This window comes from Trachypithecus francoisi, unplaced genomic scaffold (assembly GCF_009764315.1).
Source record: "Trachypithecus francoisi isolate TF-2019V2 unplaced genomic scaffold, Tfra_2.0 Lachesis_group8, whole genome shotgun sequence".
Lineage (NCBI taxonomy): Eukaryota > Metazoa > Chordata > Mammalia > Primates > Cercopithecidae > Trachypithecus > Trachypithecus francoisi.
The window spans coordinates 9,944,362-9,963,279 of record NW_022681473.1 but is presented as its reverse complement, the minus strand read 5'-3'; the positions used below and the strand labels follow the sequence as shown (position 1 = coordinate 9,963,279).

The 18,918-nt window shown below is 60.8% G+C and overlaps 1 protein-coding gene across 2 annotated transcripts; it reads left to right on the top strand.

Annotated features, from left to right (window-relative positions):
* Nucleotides 1–975: 975 nt before the first annotated feature.
* On the top strand, nucleotides 976–18,569 carry PLCB3 (phospholipase C beta 3). Of its 2 annotated transcripts, XM_033205770.1 has the most exons (32): nucleotides 976–1,249; nucleotides 3,776–3,853; nucleotides 4,109–4,177; nucleotides 4,264–4,404; nucleotides 4,600–4,679; nucleotides 4,762–4,815; nucleotides 4,907–4,982; nucleotides 5,087–5,187; nucleotides 5,744–5,910; nucleotides 5,986–6,132; nucleotides 7,847–8,087; nucleotides 8,252–8,336; nucleotides 8,425–8,611; nucleotides 9,258–9,463; nucleotides 10,631–10,727; nucleotides 10,811–10,895; nucleotides 11,182–11,306; nucleotides 11,636–11,790; nucleotides 11,876–12,037; nucleotides 12,726–12,825; nucleotides 12,919–13,023; nucleotides 13,245–13,336; nucleotides 14,177–14,330; nucleotides 14,419–14,454; nucleotides 14,537–14,729; nucleotides 15,112–15,265; nucleotides 15,351–15,427; nucleotides 15,540–15,629; nucleotides 15,720–15,777; nucleotides 16,420–16,506; nucleotides 16,588–16,804; nucleotides 17,682–18,569. In XM_033205770.1, the coding sequence occupies exons 1-31, from the start codon at nucleotides 1,151–1,153 to the stop codon at nucleotides 16,786–16,788; spliced, it is 3,702 nt and encodes a 1,233-aa protein (XP_033061661.1). In that variant the 5' UTR covers nucleotides 976–1,150; the 3' UTR covers nucleotides 16,789–16,804; nucleotides 17,682–18,569. The 2 variants fall into 2 exon arrangements, with proteins under 2 accessions (XP_033061661.1, XP_033061660.1); XM_033205769.1 differs by lacking the exon at nucleotides 17,682–18,569 and having other exon boundaries at nucleotides 16,588–17,142.
* The last annotated feature ends 349 nt before the right edge of the window (nucleotides 18,570–18,918 follow it).

Here is an 18,918-nt window from a genome sequence, read left to right as displayed (position 1 = left end):
AGCTGCATCTCTTTCTGGGTTTCTAGGTGACTTGGCTGGCCCCTCTGGATGAGTTCTACTTTAAACCTGCTGCTGTTACTGCCTCTGTATTGGGGGGGCTCCCACAGGGGCCCCCAGGCAGGAACCCCCCCCACCAGCCAAGCCCTGCGGGAGGGGCTGCAGCCCCCACCCATCCCATTGCCCATGCGCCTTCCCCGCTCCCATCCCTGGAACGCAGATTTCAGGGCACCTGCTGTGGGCCAGGCACTGCAGAGCCCCTCCTCAACCCTCCTGTCTGGGGACACCCACAAAGCTTCTGACCCCTCTAGGCAGACAACAGCGTCCCCCCCGCGGTTCCCAGCCAAGAGGCTCACAGTCAGGCTCCAGTCATGGGAGTCTGCGGCAACAAGAAGGGGGCTGTTCTAGGGCCCACTCTCGAAGACCAGGATGCTTGGGTCCTCAAAGGAGGTGGCAGGCGCCCGGCCTCCCTGGGCCAGGGACGGGGGAGGGGCGCCTGCCGGCGAGAGGCCCATTAGCCGGCTAAGTGCTCCCAGGGAGGGGGTACTGCGCAGCAGAAGAGTGGGTGAGGCGAAGCCAGGGCAGAGGGGGGCGGGAGAAGCTCTTCCTGCATTCAGCTAAGTGCGGCAGAAGAGGGTGGGCGACACGGCTCTGCCGCGACCCCCGGCCCAAGTCCAGCCCTCCTCTGGTATTGCAGCCCCCGTCGCTCAGAAACCTCAGTGGGCTGATCCCGGACCGCCTTAAGCAGTGCCCTCTACACCCAGTCCCTCCAGCTGCTCCCCAGCACCCTCCTTCCACCATAGGCCTGAAGAATCAGGTCCTGCTGAGCCCCGCAGCAAAGCCCCCGACCGGTTCGCGTGCCCCTGCCCAAATCCCTGCTCCGGCTGCAGTTGCCGCCCCGGCCGCCAGGGGGAGCCGACGCGGGGCGGGAGGGTCCGACGCGGTGGGAGGGGGCGGGGCCAGGGAGGCCCCGCCCCGTCCCCGCCCCGCCCCGCCCGGGCCCCGCCGGGTCTCTGGTCGGTCCGGGACAGACTGGCGGGCGGGCGAGCGGGTACTGACGCCGCGGCGCCGAAGCGGGCCGGGTTGTGGGAGCAGCGGCGCCGTCAGTCCCCGTCAGGGCTCCGTGGGTCCCCGACCCGCCCCTGGCCCGGCCATGGCGGGCGCCCAGCCCGGCGTCCACGCGCTGCAGCTGGAGCCGCCCACCGTGGTGGAGACCCTGCGGCGCGGGAGTAAGTTCATCAAATGGGACGAGGTAAGCGCGCGGGCCCCTGCTCCGCCCAGATCCCGGGACTCTTTCTGTCAAGCTCGACCAGTCGCTGGGGACCCCTACCCCAGCTTCGCCTGCCCGTGGCGCCACCCTCATCCCAGCCTGGCGGCGCCCCGGAAACTTAAGTCCCCGATCGTCTCCGTAATGAAGACTTTGTCCCCCCAACTCCCAGTCTCTCAGCTCTGGAAAATTGGGCTCCACTCCTTGGCGCAGAGACTTTGAACCCCAATAAATCCCGTTCCCCCGTTTTCATTCGCCCTTCCCGCCACACCCTGCCAGACTAATTCTGTTTCCCCGATCCTGGCCTGGTCCCCAGACCTCTGCTCAGCACTAGACTCCCCGGCTGCAGGACCCTGACCTCCAGGCTGGCTTGGGGCATCCTCATTCTGGGTGTGTGCCAGGGCGTCCCTACTCTCCCCGGTGCCCTGCCTGAACAGTCCTCGTCCATTCATCATTTTTCCCCCTATTCTGGTTGGCACCCCTTCGCCCTGCTTCTGAATCCCGGTTCAGCTCCCTGCTCAGGTGGGAGCACCCAGTCACCCCCTAGGGGAGACCTTGCCCCCCAAGTTCCTCCACCCCTGGGAACTTTACTTCCCACTCCTTAAGCTTGGGATCTTGAACCCCAATACATCCTGGCCCCCCTTTCCCTGTCCTGCCCCTGGTGCTTCCCAAATGCCCGTGTCCCCACCTTCAGCTGCCCATCCCCATCCTGGGTCCCCTCTTCTGCCCCCTGGGCCTCTCCTTCCCCAGGGCCTCCACCCGGCCGGCCTGAGCTTCCTCGCGGCTCCTTCCCGGTCAGGCACGGGCCTGGAAGACTCTGGGCTCTTTTCCGGCTGGGTGGGGCCCCGGGGTAGGCGTGGGAGCTGGGGGGAGGAGATGGGGGCGTGGCCCGAAGCGGCAGGTGTGTGAGGAGGGGTGCTTGGGTGCCCCAGAGGCCGGGGGAGACCCCTCCCCCGAGGCTGGCCTGAAGGGAAAAGTTTCTTCTTTTCCTTCCACTGTGATAAACCCAAATAAGGAAGTGGGAAGAGGGAGAGGGCCCTGGGGGTGGGGTGGGGGTGCTGACAGAGGCTTGGGGCAGGAGAGCAGGGGGCCTGGGCTGCCTTTGAGAGCCAGACCTCTGGGGAGAGATGGGGGCAAACCCTAGGGGCAGTACCCATAGACTCCCCTCCCTCCTCCGCACACCACTGGGGGGCCTCAGACCCAAGGTAGGGTTGGGAATCCCGAGAGGGGCTGGGGGCTGGGTGTCAGCACACTGAAGTGGGGAGGCCTATGCATCCCCAAAGTTTTGGGGCCTTCCGTCCCTTCTGTTCCCAGATGAACACCCATACTTTGTAAGCAAAGCCTGCCATGGGTGGGGCTGCTGCAATCCCCATTCTCCAGAAAAGGAAACTGAGGTCTGGAAAGCAGAGACTTATCCCAGGCCCCACAATGGGGTGTGGCTGAGGCCAGGAGCTGGGAGTCTCCGCTCCCTTCTTCCCAGGTCACAGGACGCTGCAACCACACTGCCTGCAAGCAAGGCCTGGCTCCGATGACCTCGGGCAGGCTACGAAGTGTGCCTGTAACTAAGTGTCCTCATCTGTAAAATGGGAGTGACAACAGCACGTCTCTTAGGCTGGTTAGGAGGCCTTCGTGTGCTTGAAGGTGCTAGGTGCATAGAACTGTACCTGGTGTGCAGTAGGGGCGACGTGTGTATATGAGATGTATTGATAATGACAGTATTGTCCACCAGACACTGAGCAGCTGTTTAGGGGTGGTGCCCAACATGAGGTGGGGTCCTTTTCTGGCTGGAAGAGCCTGGAATAGGAGAGTTCTACCTGTAGCCACTTGGTCACTCTGGCCCTGGCTGAGTCTAAGCCCTGGAGAACAGCCCCTCTGGCTGCTGGTCCTGAGTCACACGGGGTGGCCCTGGGAGTTTGCCAGGGACCGGGCCCTTCTCAGAAAATGGTGCTGGCATGCACTTCCCTGCCCCCTGCCAGCTGCAGGGCTGTTTGAGGGAGGAAGAGCTCACTGCCCTGTCCTGAGAGTAGGGTGAGTCCCCTTCTAGGGGGACTGTTCTTCTGTAAGATGGGGATGAGCTTTGAGGCTGTGAGGACCCCGGCAGATGCGGTAAGGTGAATAATGGACTTTGAGGCAGACCAGGGGGGTCATCGTAGTATCCCAAGGGACGCAGAAGGGCAGTGGGAGTCAGACTTCTCACTTTCATGCCTTAAACATTCCGTAGTGGGGTGAATTAGGGGGACTGTCACCGTCACAGAGCTCTCAGCACTTCTGGGGAAACGGAGCCCAGGATGGGGGCTGGGGAGCCCTTCCAGGTGTGACACTGAATGTCACACCTAGGACCTTGGCTTTGTTCTGAGGGCCACAGGCAGCCACACAGGACCTGTGGACTGGATGAGGTTTCGTCTTAGCTCACGGGCAGGAACTCTGGGATGCATGATGGGAGAGCCCCCAGGGCCAGGCCTGCACCACAGGCCTCACTCCCTGACCCCTGCTGCCCTGTGCTGACCCCAGGAGACCTCCAGTCGGAACCTGGTGACCCTGCGTGTGGACCCCAGTGGCTTCTTCTTGTACTGGACAGGCCCCAACATGGTGAGGGGGGGCGCTGGTGCAGCTCGCTCAGGCCAAGGGTCCCTGTCCCAGACCCCTGCCCTGCCCGTGGGGGTGGGGCCCCGCTGCAGGCTGACCTCTCCCACTGCTGCCCAGACAGGAAGTGCTCAGGGCAGGAGCTGAGGCTGGGGCTATAGCCAGGGGCTGGCCACTCCCTGGCCTGGGTAGGGAGCTTGGAGGCTCCTGGCTGTCGCCCTATAGCCTCTCATACCCAGCCCGATATCTGGTTCCCCCCAGGAGGTGGACACACTGGACATCAGTTCCATCAGGGACACACGGACAGGCCGGTACGCCCGCCTGCCCAAGGTGAGTGATGGAACCTGGGAGTGAAGACGACAGCGAGGCTGTGAGGCCTGGGAGCCCCTCCTCACCCTTCGCTGTCACCTACTCAGGACCCCAAGATCCGGGAAGTTCTGGGCTTTGGGGGTCCCGATGCCCGGCTGGAGGAGAAGCTGATGACGGTGGTGTCTGGGCCAGACCCGGTGAACACAGTGTTCTTGAACTTCATGGCCGTGCAGGATGACACAGCCAAGGTGGGCTGGCACCAAGGGGACAAGCGGGGAGTCACTGTCTTATTCTGTGAGTTGGCCGTCACTTACCGAACACCTGCTGTGTTCTAGGCTGCTCTGTGACCTTCTGTGTACCAGAGATAGTTGTGGACCTGGGTTGTGGCTGGGCAGCCCCTCTGTCCCCCATTCACCGCCTCCCCGTGTATACTGGCCCCCCAGGTCTGGTCCGAGGAGCTGTTCAAGCTGGCTATGAACATCCTGGCTCAGAATGCCTCCCGGAACACCTTCCTGCGCAAAGCGTGAGCCCCAGGCCACCTGAGGGGGAGCTGGGGGGTTCACGTGGCCGTTTTCAGGGTGTGACCTCTTCACCTGCCTCCCCAGATACACAAAGCTGAAGCTGCAGGTGAACCAGGATGGTCGGATCCCCGTCAAGAAGTGAGCATCCCTTCCCCCAGCACCTTCCTCCTGCCCTGACCTTGGTAGTCTTTGTCTTCCACTGACCCTGAACCCCTCCTGCCCGCATCAGCATCCTGAAGATGTTCTCAGCAGACAAGAAGCGGGTGGAGACTGCGCTGGAATCCTGTGGCCTCAATTTCAACCGGGTATGTGGGGTGGGGGCAGGGGCGGGGTGGGGTGTCATGGTGGGCACCCACCCTTCCAGGGCTGGCTGCCCCTGGCCTCTCACCCCACACTCCTCGACCTCCAGAGTGAGTCCATCCGGCCTGATGAGTTTTCCTTGGAAATCTTTGAGCGGTTCCTGAACAAGCTGTGTCTGCGGCCGGACATTGACAAGATCCTGCTGGAGATGTGAGCAGGGCCCAGCCTGCCTCCCATCCCCTATGCTCTGTGTTTGGCTTCTGCTTAGCGCGCCTCTAGCTCAACGGGGAGAGGGGAAACTGGTGGGCCGGGTCCTGGAGCGCCGGGGGCGGGTGGGGGTGCCCGGGGAGAACCTGTCGATGATGTGCCTGTGCTCAGAGCGGCTATTTCTGCCCCTCAGTTACAGGTAGCTCTGGGCTAACCCTGTACCAGGGTTGGTTTAATCAGCCCACTCTGCAATGGGGTCCAAGGCTCAGGTGTGCTGTGAGGTCTGGAAGCAAGGGGTGGTGGGCTGACCACTTGGTAGTTCCTCAGCCCCGGCCATTGCCAGTGCCCAGTAGTCTGCTGCCTTGACAATCCTGAGTGGTCAGGAGAGTGAAGGGGGAAACTGAGGCCCAGAGGTTGGCCATGACTCACCCAGAGTCCCACTCACTGGGTGCCAGACCCAGGGGCAGGCCTTCTGACTCCTTTGCCCAGGGCAAGGGCTTGGTGAGGGGATGGGAGCTCTGCAAGGCTCCATCCTCACCCGGCTTCCTGCCCCCTCCAGAGGCGCCAAGGGCAAGCCATACCTGACACTGGAGCAGCTCATGGACTTCATCAACCAGAAGCAACGCGACCCGAGACTCAACGAAGTGCTGTACCCGCCGCTGCGGCCCTCCCAGGCCCGACTGCTCATCGAAAAGTATGAGCCCAACCAGCAGTTTCTGGAGCGAGGTGAGCTGGCCAGGGTGCCGGTGGGTGGGGGCAGGTGGGGCCCCAGCTGACCCTGCTGATCCCCTCCCACCCCAGACCAGATGTCCATGGAGGGCTTTAGCCGCTACCTGGGAGGCGAGGAGAATGGCATCCTGCCCCTGGAAGCCCTGGATCTGAGCGCCGACATGACCCAGCCGCTGAGTGCCTACTTCATCAACTCCTCGCATAACACCTATCTCACTGGTGAGCGGGGAGCAAGGGTGGGGCCCATGACCTCTGCCCTGTAACCCTTGCATTGCCCCACTCCTCCTGGGGCACGGTCCTTCTGGCCCATTTGCTCATTCATCGGCCAGTGCTGAGGATGCAGGCAGGGAACAGGCAGCCGCCCTGAGCGGGGGGCCTCTCTGCGGGAGTGTGCCTCATGGTGGCTTTACCAGGGAAGGACTGGAATGGCTTGTGTTAGGGCCTGCAGCAGGAGAGACTGCAGGGTGCATTTTTTTTGTTTTGAAACGGAGTTTCACTCTTGTTGCCCAGGCTGGAGTGCAATGGCACGATCTCGGCTCACCGCAACCTCTGCCTCCCAACTTCAAGTGATTCTCCTGCCTCAGCCTCCCAAGTAGCTGGGATGACAGACATGCGCCACCATGCCCGGCTCATTTTGTATTTTTAGTAGAGACGGGTTTCTCCATGTTGATCAGGCTGCTGTCAAACTCTCCACCTCAGGTGATCTGCCTGCCTCGGCCTCCCAAAGCGCTGGGATTACAGGCATGAGCCACCGCGCCTGGCCTGCAGGGTGCTTTTGAGAGGCTGGAAGGGGGTTGGGTGTGGTGACTCATGCCTGTAATCCCAGAACTTTGGGAAGCTAAGGCAGGTAGATCACTTGAGCCCAGGTTTTGAGACCAGCCTTGGCAACATAGCATGACCCCATCTCTACAAATAATTTTTTAAAAATTAGCTGGGTATTGTGGTGCATGCCTGTGGTCCCAGCTGCTTGGGAGGCTGAGGTGGGAGTATCCCTTGGTTCTGGGAAAGCTGAGGCAGGAGTAAGCTGTGATTGCACCACTGCACTCCAGCCTGGGTGACAGAGTGAGACCCTTTCTCAAAAAAACATTAAATAAATAATAATTTTTTTAAAAAGCAGAAAGGAAGCTGGAGGGGGCAGGGTGCAGAGTGCTGGGGATAGGTGCCTGTTAAGAGAGGGAGAGCAAGGCATGGCTAAGCCCAGGGGCCCAGAGGCACTTGGATTCATCCTGAGTGGGAGGGAGAGGCTTTTTGGAGGGTGAAGCAGAAGAGGTGATGTGACCTGATATGATATGTTCTTAGAAGGATGATGCCAGGTACTCTATAGAGATTGGATTCAGGCCAGGTGCAGTGACTCACGCCTGTAATCCCAGCACTTTGAGAGGCTGAGGTGGGTGGATCACGAGGTCAGGAGTTTGAGACCAGCCTGGCCAACGTGGTGAAACCCTGTCTCTACTAAAAATACCAAAATTAGCGAGGCATAGTGGTGGGCGCTTGTAATCCCAGCTACTCGGGAGGCTAAGGCAGGAGAATCACTTGAACCAGGGAGGCGGAGATTGCAGTGAGCCGAGGTCATGCCACCGTACTCCAGCCTGGGCGACAGAGTGAGATTCGGTCTCAAAAAAAAAAAAGACAGAGAGATTGGATTGGAGGCAGGGAGGCCTGGAGTCTTCCACACAGGAAGTGGTGTGAGCTGTGCAAGGGCTGAGATGGGTGGAGGGAGGAAGGAGAGGGGGCGATTGTTGAGTGAGTGAGGAGCTACAGTGAGCCTCAGGGATGACTCCCTCAGCTCACGCTGGTGGGATTGCTAGGTGGTGGGTATCTATCTGAGAGATGGAGAGCCCTCTGCAAATCCAGCATGGCCTGGTTCCGGTGGGGCCAGGATGGTGAGGAGCTGGGCTGGTGGGCGGCCTTGGTGACAGAGCCTTGCCCCCAGCTGGGCAGCTGGCCGGGACCTCGTCGGTGGAGATATACCGCCAGGTGCTGCTGTGGGGCTGCCGCTGTGTGGAGCTGGATGTGTGGAAAGGACGGCCGCCCGAGGAGGAACCCTTCATCACCCATGGCTTCACCATGACCACGGAGGTGCCTCTGCGCGACGTGCTGGAGGCCATTGCCGAGACTGCCTTCAAGACCTCACCCTACCCCGTCATCCTCTCCTTCGAGAACCATGTGGACTCGTGAGTGAGCCCCTGGCATGAAACCCCATGGACCCAGGGACAGCCCTCCCGCCTCAGCGCTGTTGGACTGCTCAGGGACCTCCAACCCTGTGAACCGCCACTGACCTGTCCTGTAGACCCCAGCTTCCCCTAGGGACCTCTGACCTCTGACCTCGGCTCCGCAGGGCAAAGCAGCAGGCAAAGATGGCTGAGTACTGCCGCTCCATCTTTGGAGATGCGCTACTCATCGATCCTCTGGACAAGTACCCGGTACGGGGGCTCAGAGCGAGGGTGGGGGTATGCGGGCCAGGGTGCTGCAGACCTGGTCCAGGGCCCTGACTCGTCCATGCCTGCCCAGCTGGCCCCAGGTGTTCCCCTGCCCAGCCCCCAGGACCTGATGGGCCGTATCCTGGTGAAGAACAAGAAGCGGCACAGACCCAGCACAGGTGGCCCAGACAGCGCCGGGCGCAAGCGGCCGCTGGAGCAGAGCAATTCAGCCCTGAGCGAGAGCTCCGCTGCCACTGAGCCCTCCTCCCCGCAGCTTGGTAGGGCCCCAGCCTGGCCCGCCACCCTGACCTGACCCCAGCCTCTGGCCTCATGCTCTCGGCGCCGTGCCACTTCATCCCAGACCCCCAGCCCATCCTCCCGCCTCGCTGTGCACCTGTTCCCACAACTGGCCTCTCTCCTCACCACCTGTCGGCTGGTGTGGGGCCTCTGACCCCTGACCTCAGGCGCATGCTTCACCGAGCTGCACTGAGTCCACCTGCCCAGTTAGTTATCATTTCAGCTGACCTCTGACCTCTTAGCCCTGACGATTCACCTCACTATGCCCCCTCCTTAGACATGGCTCTGGCTTACCCGTGACCTGTAACCCCCCTGTGTCCTCTCTTACCCCGCTATTAAGGCTGTGGTACCCTGCTTCCTGACTTCTCACCCTGCTGAACCACCCTATCTGCCTCCCTGCTGAATATCACCCCAGACTTTACCTTTGACCGATGATCCCTCTCAACCACTACTGGGTTTAATACTGTCTGACCCCTGACCTCTTGGCTTCTCCCCAAGCCACACTTCTCTGAGAGTACCCCTTGAATTCCCCACTGAGTCACCTGTACATACTGGGAAAAACCCCTCCAGGCTTCCTAAGCAGCTATGTGGTCCTGACCCCTGACCTTGTGGCCCTGTCCTCTGCAGGGTCGCCCAGCTCTGACAGCTGCCCAGGCCTGAGCAACGGGGAGGAGGGGGGGCTTGAGAAGCCCAGCCTAGAGCCTCGGAAGTCTCTGGGTGAGGAGGGCCTGAACCGGGGCCCCTATGCTCTTGGACCTGCTGACCGTGAGGATGAGGAGGAAGATGAGGAAGAGGAGGAGCAGACAGACCCCAAAAAGCCGACCACAGATGAGGTCAGGCCCAGAGGGCGGGCAGGTCGGGGAGGTAGCATCTATTTACCTCCCAAGCAGTTTATTACCGCCACTGGGGGCTGAGGGTCTGACCACCAACAAGACCGACATCACCCCGCCTCCTGGGGCTCAGTGTGGGTGTGAGTGAAGGTGGGAGGAGGGGTCTTCAGTCATCAGGAATGGAAACAAGCATACAGTTCTCCTGGTGATGTGGCCTGGGAGGTGCGAGTTAGGGCGCAGAACTGGCAGAGGGCAGCCCTGGGCAGGGAGGTGGGGCTGGCAGAGCTCAGGAAGGGGGACAGCATGTGCAAAGGTCCTAGGGCAGGGCCAGGGGGTGCAGGAGCAGGGAGCGTTGTCATGGGGAGCATTGAGTAGCTGTGAGGAGTGGTATAGAAAAAATCAGCCTGAGCCATGGGCTCACACCTGTAACCCCAGCTACTCGGCAGGCTGAGGTACGAGAATCCCTTGAACCTGGGAGGTGGAGCTCGCAGTGAGCTGAGATCACACCATCGCTATGATTTTGTAGCCTGGGCTACAAAAGGAGACTGTCTCAAAAAAAAAAAAAAAAAGACATTGCTATAAAGACAATTACTGGGGCAATTAGTGAAATTTAAAGATGAACTACATATTAGATAATATGTCAATGTTTTGTTTCCTGAATTTAATTATTGTATTGGAGTTATATAAGAGAATGTCCATATATGCTGAAGTATTTATGGGTAAAGGGTCATGATGTCTGTAATTTACTCCCAAATGATTCAGTAAAAGTAATGATAATTGTAACAACTATATGTGCTGGGCGAGATGGCTCACACCTGTAATCCCAGCACTTTGGGAGGCTGAGGTGGGCGAGTCACCTGAGGTTGGGAGGTTCAAGACCAGCCTGGCCAACATGGTGAAACCCCATCTCTACTAAAAATACATAAATTAGCCGGGCAAGGTGGCGCACGCCTGTAAACCCAGCTACTTGGGAGGCTGAGGCAGGAAAATTGCTTGAGCCGGGTGGTGTCCAGGGCGCATCAGTGAGACCCCAGGAAGAAGATTGTTGGCACCACCAGCAGTGCGTGGATAGTGGTGGGAAGAGGGTCAGCACCTCCTTCATGGGGGGCAGTGAGGGAATGGCCAGCTGTGGCGGGAGTGGCACTGCTGACCCTGGGTTGGGGCCCACAGGGCACGGCCAGCAGCGAGGTGAATGCCACTGAGGAGATGTCCACGCTTGTCAACTACATCGAGCCTGTCAAGTTCAAGTCCTTTGAGGCTGCTCGAAGTGAGTAGGGGTGGGTGGCAGCCATGGGAGCTTGCCCAGCTCAGCCCTGCCAGGTCTGATGCCGTCTCTTGGCTCACTCCAAGAGAGGAACAAATGCTTCGAGATGTCGTCCTTCGTGGAGACCAAGGCCATGGAGCAACTGACCAAGAGTCCCATGGAGTTTGTGGAGTATCCTTTGAAGGTGCTGTTGGCGGGCAGGCCAGAGTGGGGCGCTTGGAGGCCAGCTGCGGTGTTCTGTCCCCACGTGTGCCACCTGCACAGGGTGCTGGCCCTCCGGCGGCTCTCCTGCACCCTGGCCTGTGGCTTGGGCAGGTCCAGGCAGTCTCAGGGGGCATGGCTAGGCTGAGAAATGGAGGCCGGGTGTGGGGGTCACAGGAACACCTGGCTGAGGCTGGAGGTGAAGGCTGATGGGGTGGGCCTTGGCACCTGTGTGGCCCCTGACCACCAACCTCAGATACAACAAGCAGCAGCTCAGCCGCATCTACCCCAAGGGCACCCGCGTGGACTCTTCCAACTACATGCCCCAGCTCTTCTGGAACGTAGGGTGCCAGCTTGTTGCGCTCAACTTCCAGACCCTCGGTGAGCCCTCGCGCCCCCCCATCTTGATCCCGACCCTCCGTCTTACTGACTTCTGACCCATGATCCTGCTAGTCTTGCCTGAACAGACCTCTGACCCTGTGTAATCCCAGATCCCAGGGGAACCCAGCCCCTGACTCACCCGCCTCTGCCCTTGGCTGATGCCAGACCCCTCCCCTGTCTGATCTGTCCTGGATCCGGACCCTGATGCCATTTGAGCCCACCCCTGGCCCTGGACCTTGGATGCCATCTGACCTGATGGTCTCCTGTCCCCTACATGGCACCGTCCTGCCTGATCCCTGGCCCTGCTCAACTGGCCCATGGCACCCCAGATGTGGCGATGCAGCTCAACGCGGGCGTTTTTGAGTACAACGGGCGCAGCGGGTACCTGCTCAAGCCAGAGTTCATGCGGCGGCCTGACAAATCCTTCGACCCCTTCACTGAGGTCATCGTGGATGGCATCGTGGCCAATGCCTTGCGGGTCAAGGTGGGGCCTGGGGGTGCTCAGGCCAGGGATGTCCTGGGGGCAGGACGCTCAGCATCTGCTTCACCTTCCTTGGCCCACCCCCCAGGTGATCTCGGGGCAGTTCCTATCCGACAGGAAGGTGGGCATCTACGTGGAGGTGGACATGTTTGGCCTCCCTGTTGACACGCGGCGCAAGTACCGCACCCGGACCTCTCAGGGGAACTCGTTCAACCCCGTGTGGGATGAGGAGCCCTTCGACTTCCCCAAGGTGAGCCTGGCCCCTGCACCTGCTCAGGCACAGGGCAGATCCAGCACAGACCGCCCCGGTTCTCAGGTGGGAGAACAAAAACCAAGTACACTGTTGGCGACTGGGGATCAGAAAGTGGGGGGCACCATGGGTCCCCCAGGACCTGCCTGTCCGAGCGTCAGGCTCCCTGCCCTCCTCAGGGTAAGACACCAGGGTGAGAAGGTGAGATGGGGTTGGGGGTGTCAGCTAGAGGTCTTGTGTCCCCTGCGAGGAGTGAACGCAGCCTGCCCCGTCTCCGAGGCAGGAGCTGAGGTCACAACCCCAAGCTCATATCCGCTCTTCCGCACCCTGCACGGCCCTGCATGGACGCAGCCTCTGCTCCCAACCTAGGCGCATGCGTTCTTGGTTTCCTGCTCATGGCTCACTCCCGTTTCTAAACTGGCGATGACCAGAACTGTCTGTGGGGGCCCTGAAGGGGCCTGGCTGCCTGTCATCTTGCCTCAGGGTCCTGATGGCTGTAGTCATCCATTAGGCCAGGCCATGGAGTTGGGGTCAGCCATCAGCTTAGTGGCAATGGTGACTGATGGTCAGTAGGCTAGCCTGTCTGAAGGTCTGCTCTGTTAGGCTTTGATGGCTGTGGTTAGCTGTGGCCTGGTAGCCACGGTGGCTCAGGGTCAGCCCCGTGGCTCAGCTCCAGTCTGGCCCACAGGTGGTGCTGCCTACCCTGGCTTCACTTCGCATCGCAGCCTTTGAGGAGGGGGGTAAATTTGTAGGGCACCGGATCCTGCCTGTCTCTGCCATCCGTTCTGGTGAGGCCTTGGTGGGCTCTGGGAAGCACAGCGGGCAGTGGGTAGGGCCCCCGCCTGGCCCAGCAAGCCAACCTTGCCTTCCTGCCCACCCAGGGTACCACTACGTCTGCCTGCGGAACGAGGCCAACCAGCCACTGTGCCTTCCGGCCCTGCTCATCTATACTGAAGCCTCGGACTACATTCCTGATGACCACCAGGGTGAGCTGGGGTTGGGCAGGGCCGGCCTGGCCAGGGAGTGTGAGGGACAAGGGCCATCCCCAGGGCCTGGGAGTTGCCGAGCTGGATGGCCCTGACTGAGTGGGGAACAGATCCCCAGATCCAAGGACAAGCTCTGGAATTCCTCATTGTGACCAGAGCTGGCGGGTGGGGGTGGCCTGGGGGCTCTGTCTCTGAGACCCTGGCCTTCTGCCTCCCCGCAGACTACGCGGAGGCCCTGATCAACCCCATTAAGCACGTCAGCCTGATGGACCAGAGGGCCCGGCAGCTGGCCGCCCTCATTGGGGAGAGTGAGGTGAGCCGGGCACGGCAGGGCTCAGGCTCACTGTGACCCAGGGGGCTGCTGGACATGACTGCTGTGGCCATGTGAGGAGGAGGCTTCTGGTCTCTCTAGTGCAATAGGCTTGGCAGCCCTGGGATTTTGAGGAGATGAAAACCACCCATTTGCATTCAGGATGCCTTCAGGTCAGACCTGGGCTGGAATTCCTCCAGCTCCATACAGGCTCAGAGTGGGGGTACAGGGGTCCCTCTCACTTTGTCAGGGCAGTGCGAAGCCACAGAAGCTGTTCATATGTGGTGTCCTGGGAGCCATGAGGAGGGCAGTGGCTTCCGTGGGGAGGGGTCAGGCTCAGAGGTTCACCTGTGCTTCCAGACCCAGTCCCCCCGGGGCCTGTGGCAGGCAGGCGGGGAGAGATGACTGCAATTAGGGCTGCCCAGAGCTGTTAGCGGAGAGGCTGGTACCCACTCTGTGGTTGGTGGAGTCCTCTGTTGATTTAATCAGGAGCTGAGCAGCATGGAAAATGAGCAACTGTAGGCAAGGCTGGGGGACACAGGCAGGGAGGAGAGGAGGCTTGGGACTGGGCCAGGCCTTTCCAGAACAATCTGGGTGTTCCTGAGTGCATGCAGTGGGCTGGCATTATGTTATCTTCCCCATAGCCCATGTGGAAAAGGGGTTTAGAAAGGCTTGATTTATAGCTCTTTTCATGCAGACAGCCTCCTGTTACAGAGCAGCCCAGCAGTGGCTTGGACTAAGGGAAGCTGACAGGGGTGCTAGGGGCCCTGGGAGGTGGTAGAGGACAGAAGGGTCTGGAGGGAACAGCATTTCTGGAAAGAGCATTCTCCTTTCTCCCTGTAGGCTCAGGCTGGCCAAGAGATGTGCCAGGACACCCAGTCTCAGCAGCTGGGGTCTCAGCTGTCCCCAAACCCCACCCCTAGCCCACTGGATGCCTCCCCCCGCCGGCCCCCTGGCCCCACCACCTCCCCTACCAGCACCTCCCTCAGCAGCCCAGGTAAGGAGCAGCTTGGGTCAGGGGTGGGCTGCGGGGAGGTGCCCCACCACCCTGTCCTTCAGCTCCTCACAGGGCCTCTGCTCCCTAGGGCAGCGTGACGATCTCATCGCCAGCATCCTCTCAGGTAGGGGGCGGTGTACCCGGAGGCGGGGGGCTGCCTTGCAGTTTCCCCCACCCCCTGCCTACCTTTGCTCTGCCACTCCCAGAGGTGGCCCCCACCCCGCTGGATGAGCTCCGAGGTCACAAGGCACTGGTCAAGCTCCAGAGCCGGCAAGAGCGAGACCTGCGGGAGCTGCGCAAGAAGCATCAGCGGAAGGCAGTCACCCTCACCCGCCGCCTGCTGGATGGCCTGGCTCAGGCACAGGCTGAGGGCAGGTGCCGGCTGCGGCCAGGTGCCCTGTGAGTGTCTGGGCCGCCTGTGTGCTATGTGTGCTGGGTGCACTGAAGTGAACATGGGGGTCGGTGGGCATGGAGAGATGGCAAGAGCCGCTCCTTGACCCCCAGGGAGGAGGGTTCGGGTGCAAGGACGGGGGAGGCTTTCCACGCCAGGCACCCCCGTGGCCCCCAGGGAGTGACATCTCTTTTGAAGCCCACGAGGAGCATGTTGCCCAAACAGGCTCCCATCACTTGTGTGGCGCTAACAGGCCTCCTGGTTTGCATAACAGACCTGGCTCCATGGGGTGGTATCTGCCATCTCTTGCCGGGATGTGCCCCCCCACACCCTCCCCATCCCAGTTCATGTGACGGACCCAAGCATCACCCAGAGGGGTTCTCCTCACAGAGGCGGGGCCGCTGATGTGGAGGACACGAAGGAGGGGGAGGACGAGGCAAAGCGGTATCAGGAATTCCAGAACAGACAGGTGCAGAGTCTGCTGGAGCTGCGGGAGGCCCAGGTGGACGCAGAGGCCCAGCGGAGGCTGGAGCATCTGAGACAGGTAGGGGCCTGCAGTGGCCAGGGAAAGCCTCCTGGATAGACTGGTCGTCAGCCCGGCGTCACCTGTCAGCTCCCTGTGTCCATAGGCTCTGCAGCGGCTCAGGGAGGTCGTCCTTGATGCAAACACAACTCAGTTCAAGAGGCTGAAAGAGATGAACGAGAGGTGAAGGCCTAGGATGGTCTATGGGAAGGGCTGGGGACTTCTAATACCAGAAGGAAGGCAGAGTCTGTGCTTCTGCCGCTGACCCCTCCTTTTCCCCTGCCGGCTTCTCAAGGGAGAAGAAGGAACTGCAGAAGATTCTGGACAGAAAGCGCCATAACAGCATCTCGGAGGCCAAGACGAGGGACAAGCATAAGAAGGAGGTGTAAGGGCACCGGGGCCGGGGGCCATCTGGGTACTGGGGAGGCAGGGCGGGTGTCTGGGCCCCGAGCCATCCTGCATTGCTCCTGTGCAGGGAACTGACGGAGATTAACCGTCGGCACATCACTGAGTCAGTCAACTCCATCCGTCGGGTGAGTCGGGCTCCTGGGCCACCCTACCCCACGTCCCTTCCTTCACTCATCAGACACCCGTCTCCGTGCCTGGCCTGGTGCCACGTTGCCCTCAAGGTTCTTCTAGAGCCTTTCTCAAGTGCCCAACAGCCCCAGGGTACCCGCATCATACCCAAAGCCAACTGTCTGCACCAGTGCCCCTGGCTTTGGTATCCTTGGGCCTGGTCCTTTCACAACCCTGATACATCACCCTGGGAGCCTTCACCCACCTGACTTCTTTTTTTATTTTTCTTTGAGACGGAGTCTCGCTCTGTCACCCAGGCTGGAGTGCAGTGGTGCGGTCTTGGCTCACTGCAACCTCTGCCTCTTGGGTTCAAGCAGTTCTCTTGCCTCAGCCTCCTGAGTAGCTGGGATTACTGGCGTCCGCCACCGTGCCTGGCTAATTTTTGTATTTTTAGTAGAGATGGGGTTTCACCATGTTGGCCAGGCTGGTCTGGAACTCCTGACCTCAGGTGATCTGCCCACCTCGGCCTCCCGAAGTGCTGGGATTACAGGTGTGAGCCACTGCGCCTGGCCTCGCCCACCTGACTTCTATACCCAGCCAGAGCCTCAAGGCCCTAGCCCCTCAGGGCCCCTCAGCTGAGCCCTTGCCCACCCCTGTAGCTGGAGGAGGCCCAGAAGCAGCGGCATGACCGTCTTGTGGCTGGGCAGCAGCAGGTCCTGCAACAGCTGGCAGAAGAGGAGCCCAAGGTGAGGCCATGGGCGAACAGGTGGGCAGATGGGGTGCAAGGCAGCCAGGCCTCGCCTGTGATGCCCGTCCTCCTCCCACAGCTGCTGGCCCAGCTGGCCCAGGAGTGTCAGGAGCAGCGGGCGAGGCTCCCCCAGGAGATCCGCAGGAGCCTGCTGGGCGAGATGCCGGAGGTGGGGGATGGGCTTCTGGTGGCCTGTGCCAGCAACGGTCACGCACCTGGGAGCAGCGGGCACCTGTCGGGCGCTGACTCGGAGAGCCAGGAGGAGAACACACAGCTCTGAGCTGGCTGAGCAAGAGGTGGCCACAGGGCCAGGGTGGGCGCTGGGTGGAGGGCAGGAGGCAACACTAATGCTTTTTTTTTTTTTTTTAACTTTTTATCTGGAAATTTTATTTTTTTAAACCTGGGGCAAGTACCTGCGCTAACTCCCTTCATCCTCCCGGGGCCCCTCCTTCCTGCCCTCAGTCTTAGGTTAGGGCCCTGGTCAGGGCTTTGCTCCCCGTGACACCCACACCTGGAGGTAGCAGTGTCTCCTCCCTTCCCTGGGAGAGCTGCTAGAGCTTCAGGAAGTAGGTGTCACATTTTTTCTCTATTCTTTGGGGATTGTTTTTACATGAATAAAAGTGGATTTCAGGGACCCTGTGTGCAGTGTGATTTGGGGTGCGAGGACTCTGGGCCTACGTTTCCTCATCTGTAAAATGGGCTTTGGGCGTTTGGTGGGGTTGAGGGCACGCCTCCAGCCAAGGACTGCTGGGTTGAACCTGAGCCTGCCTTGCCGAGTCTGCTGAGCTTCCCTGTTCCTGTTCCCCCATCCCCACGACTTTCATCTCTCCGAGGCGCTCCCTGTTCTCTCTTCGCTGAGGCTCAGGCCTCTGCTTCAGGAAGCCTTCCCTGCCCCACTTCCTGTGGCCTGATATGACCCAAACGCATCTTCCGCCTGGGCTGCTCTGGGCCCCCGACAGGCAGTTGACTCTATCGGGTGATGGATCAGCCAGGGTGGAGCAGGGCAGCTCAGAACCTGCCCAACACCAGGGGACCCGGGTCTTCAGAGATAGGTGGGCAGTAGGCCTGCCTGTGACCCTGGGGGAAGGGAAGTGGACAGTCACAGACACGCAGGGGCTGGGCCACCCAGCATCCCCTCATCCCTGTGAGGGAGATGTTATGCCTATTTTACAGATGAGGAGACTGAGGCCCGGAGCCATCTCTCGTGTGCCAGGCCACAGCTAAATCAAGATGTCCTGACCTGGAGGCAGGGCGGGCCTGGACCCTCTGTGGTGGACTGTCTTCAGCCAGCCTGGATCTGCCCCATGCCTCAAGACCAGCGAAAAATGGCGGAGAGCCCACAGTGCGGGCTCGAGGGCGGGGCTGGGCTCGCAGCAGGGTCGGCTTGGCACCTCTTCAAGGCCTCTCCCAGCTTCCTGGCTCTTCCTAGGCTGCCCTCCTGCATCCCTCCTCCAGGGGAAGGAGGCCTCTTATCTGGGCTTATCTCCTGCCAATTGAGTATCTTCTTTGCTTTGTTTTTGCTGCAGCCTCAGGCAAACAGATGGGGTGGGAGGCCAGGGAAACAGGCTCCGGAGTTGGGCCCTCCTCCTTCAGGGTCAATGCAGTGGCCACAGACTTCCTCACTTCTGCTGTGGGGACCTGCCCTATCCCCTAGTTCTGCTCACTCCAGTGTATTCCGTATCCAGGCTCCTCCGCAGCCAACTCCCATCTTCCTGACTCTAGCTGGTGTCCCTCAGGGGACACCAGCTAAATTGCTAACTCCCGGGTGTAACATTCCAGCCCCTCAGAAGCCTGGCCTCTACTGCTCCCCTGTCCTTCCTTCGGTCCACTCCTCCCTGCGCCGGGAGGGATAATTCTCACCCTCACCTTCAGATAGCAGCTCTAGCCGCCGCCTCCCTGAAACCCTCTGACTGCCCTGCTGACTTCGGGCCCTCGGGAGCTTCCGCAAGCAGGGCCGTCTCGCAACGGATCTCTGTGCCTAGCACGAAGCATCGGCTCGGATTCCAGGGGGCGCCAATAAATCTTTCTGGTACGGAGCCCCCGCTCTGTCCGGGTCTCCGCGTGAAGCCTCGGTTTCCAGCGACCGGGCTGCTGCCAGCCTGGCTCCGCCGCTCCCTCCCGCCCCGCGCGGTCTGCCAGGCCCCCGGGCCGGCCATACAGCAGCTGCTGGCAAGGGCTGACCCAAATAGGAGCGAGTGACCCTCCCTGGGGGGCCGCGGCACGGTTTACAAAGCGCGAGATCCGGCGGCCGGCAGCGCTGCGGTCCCAGTGCGCGTGCTGGGGACTTAGACCTGGGCCTCACAGCCCTGTCCCGCGAGCCGCCGCGACCCCTTCCGTCTCTGTCTCGTATGTCAGGCAAAGCCTATATCCCTCGTAAGGCAGCGGCCTCTTTTGAAAGTATCCGTGAGAG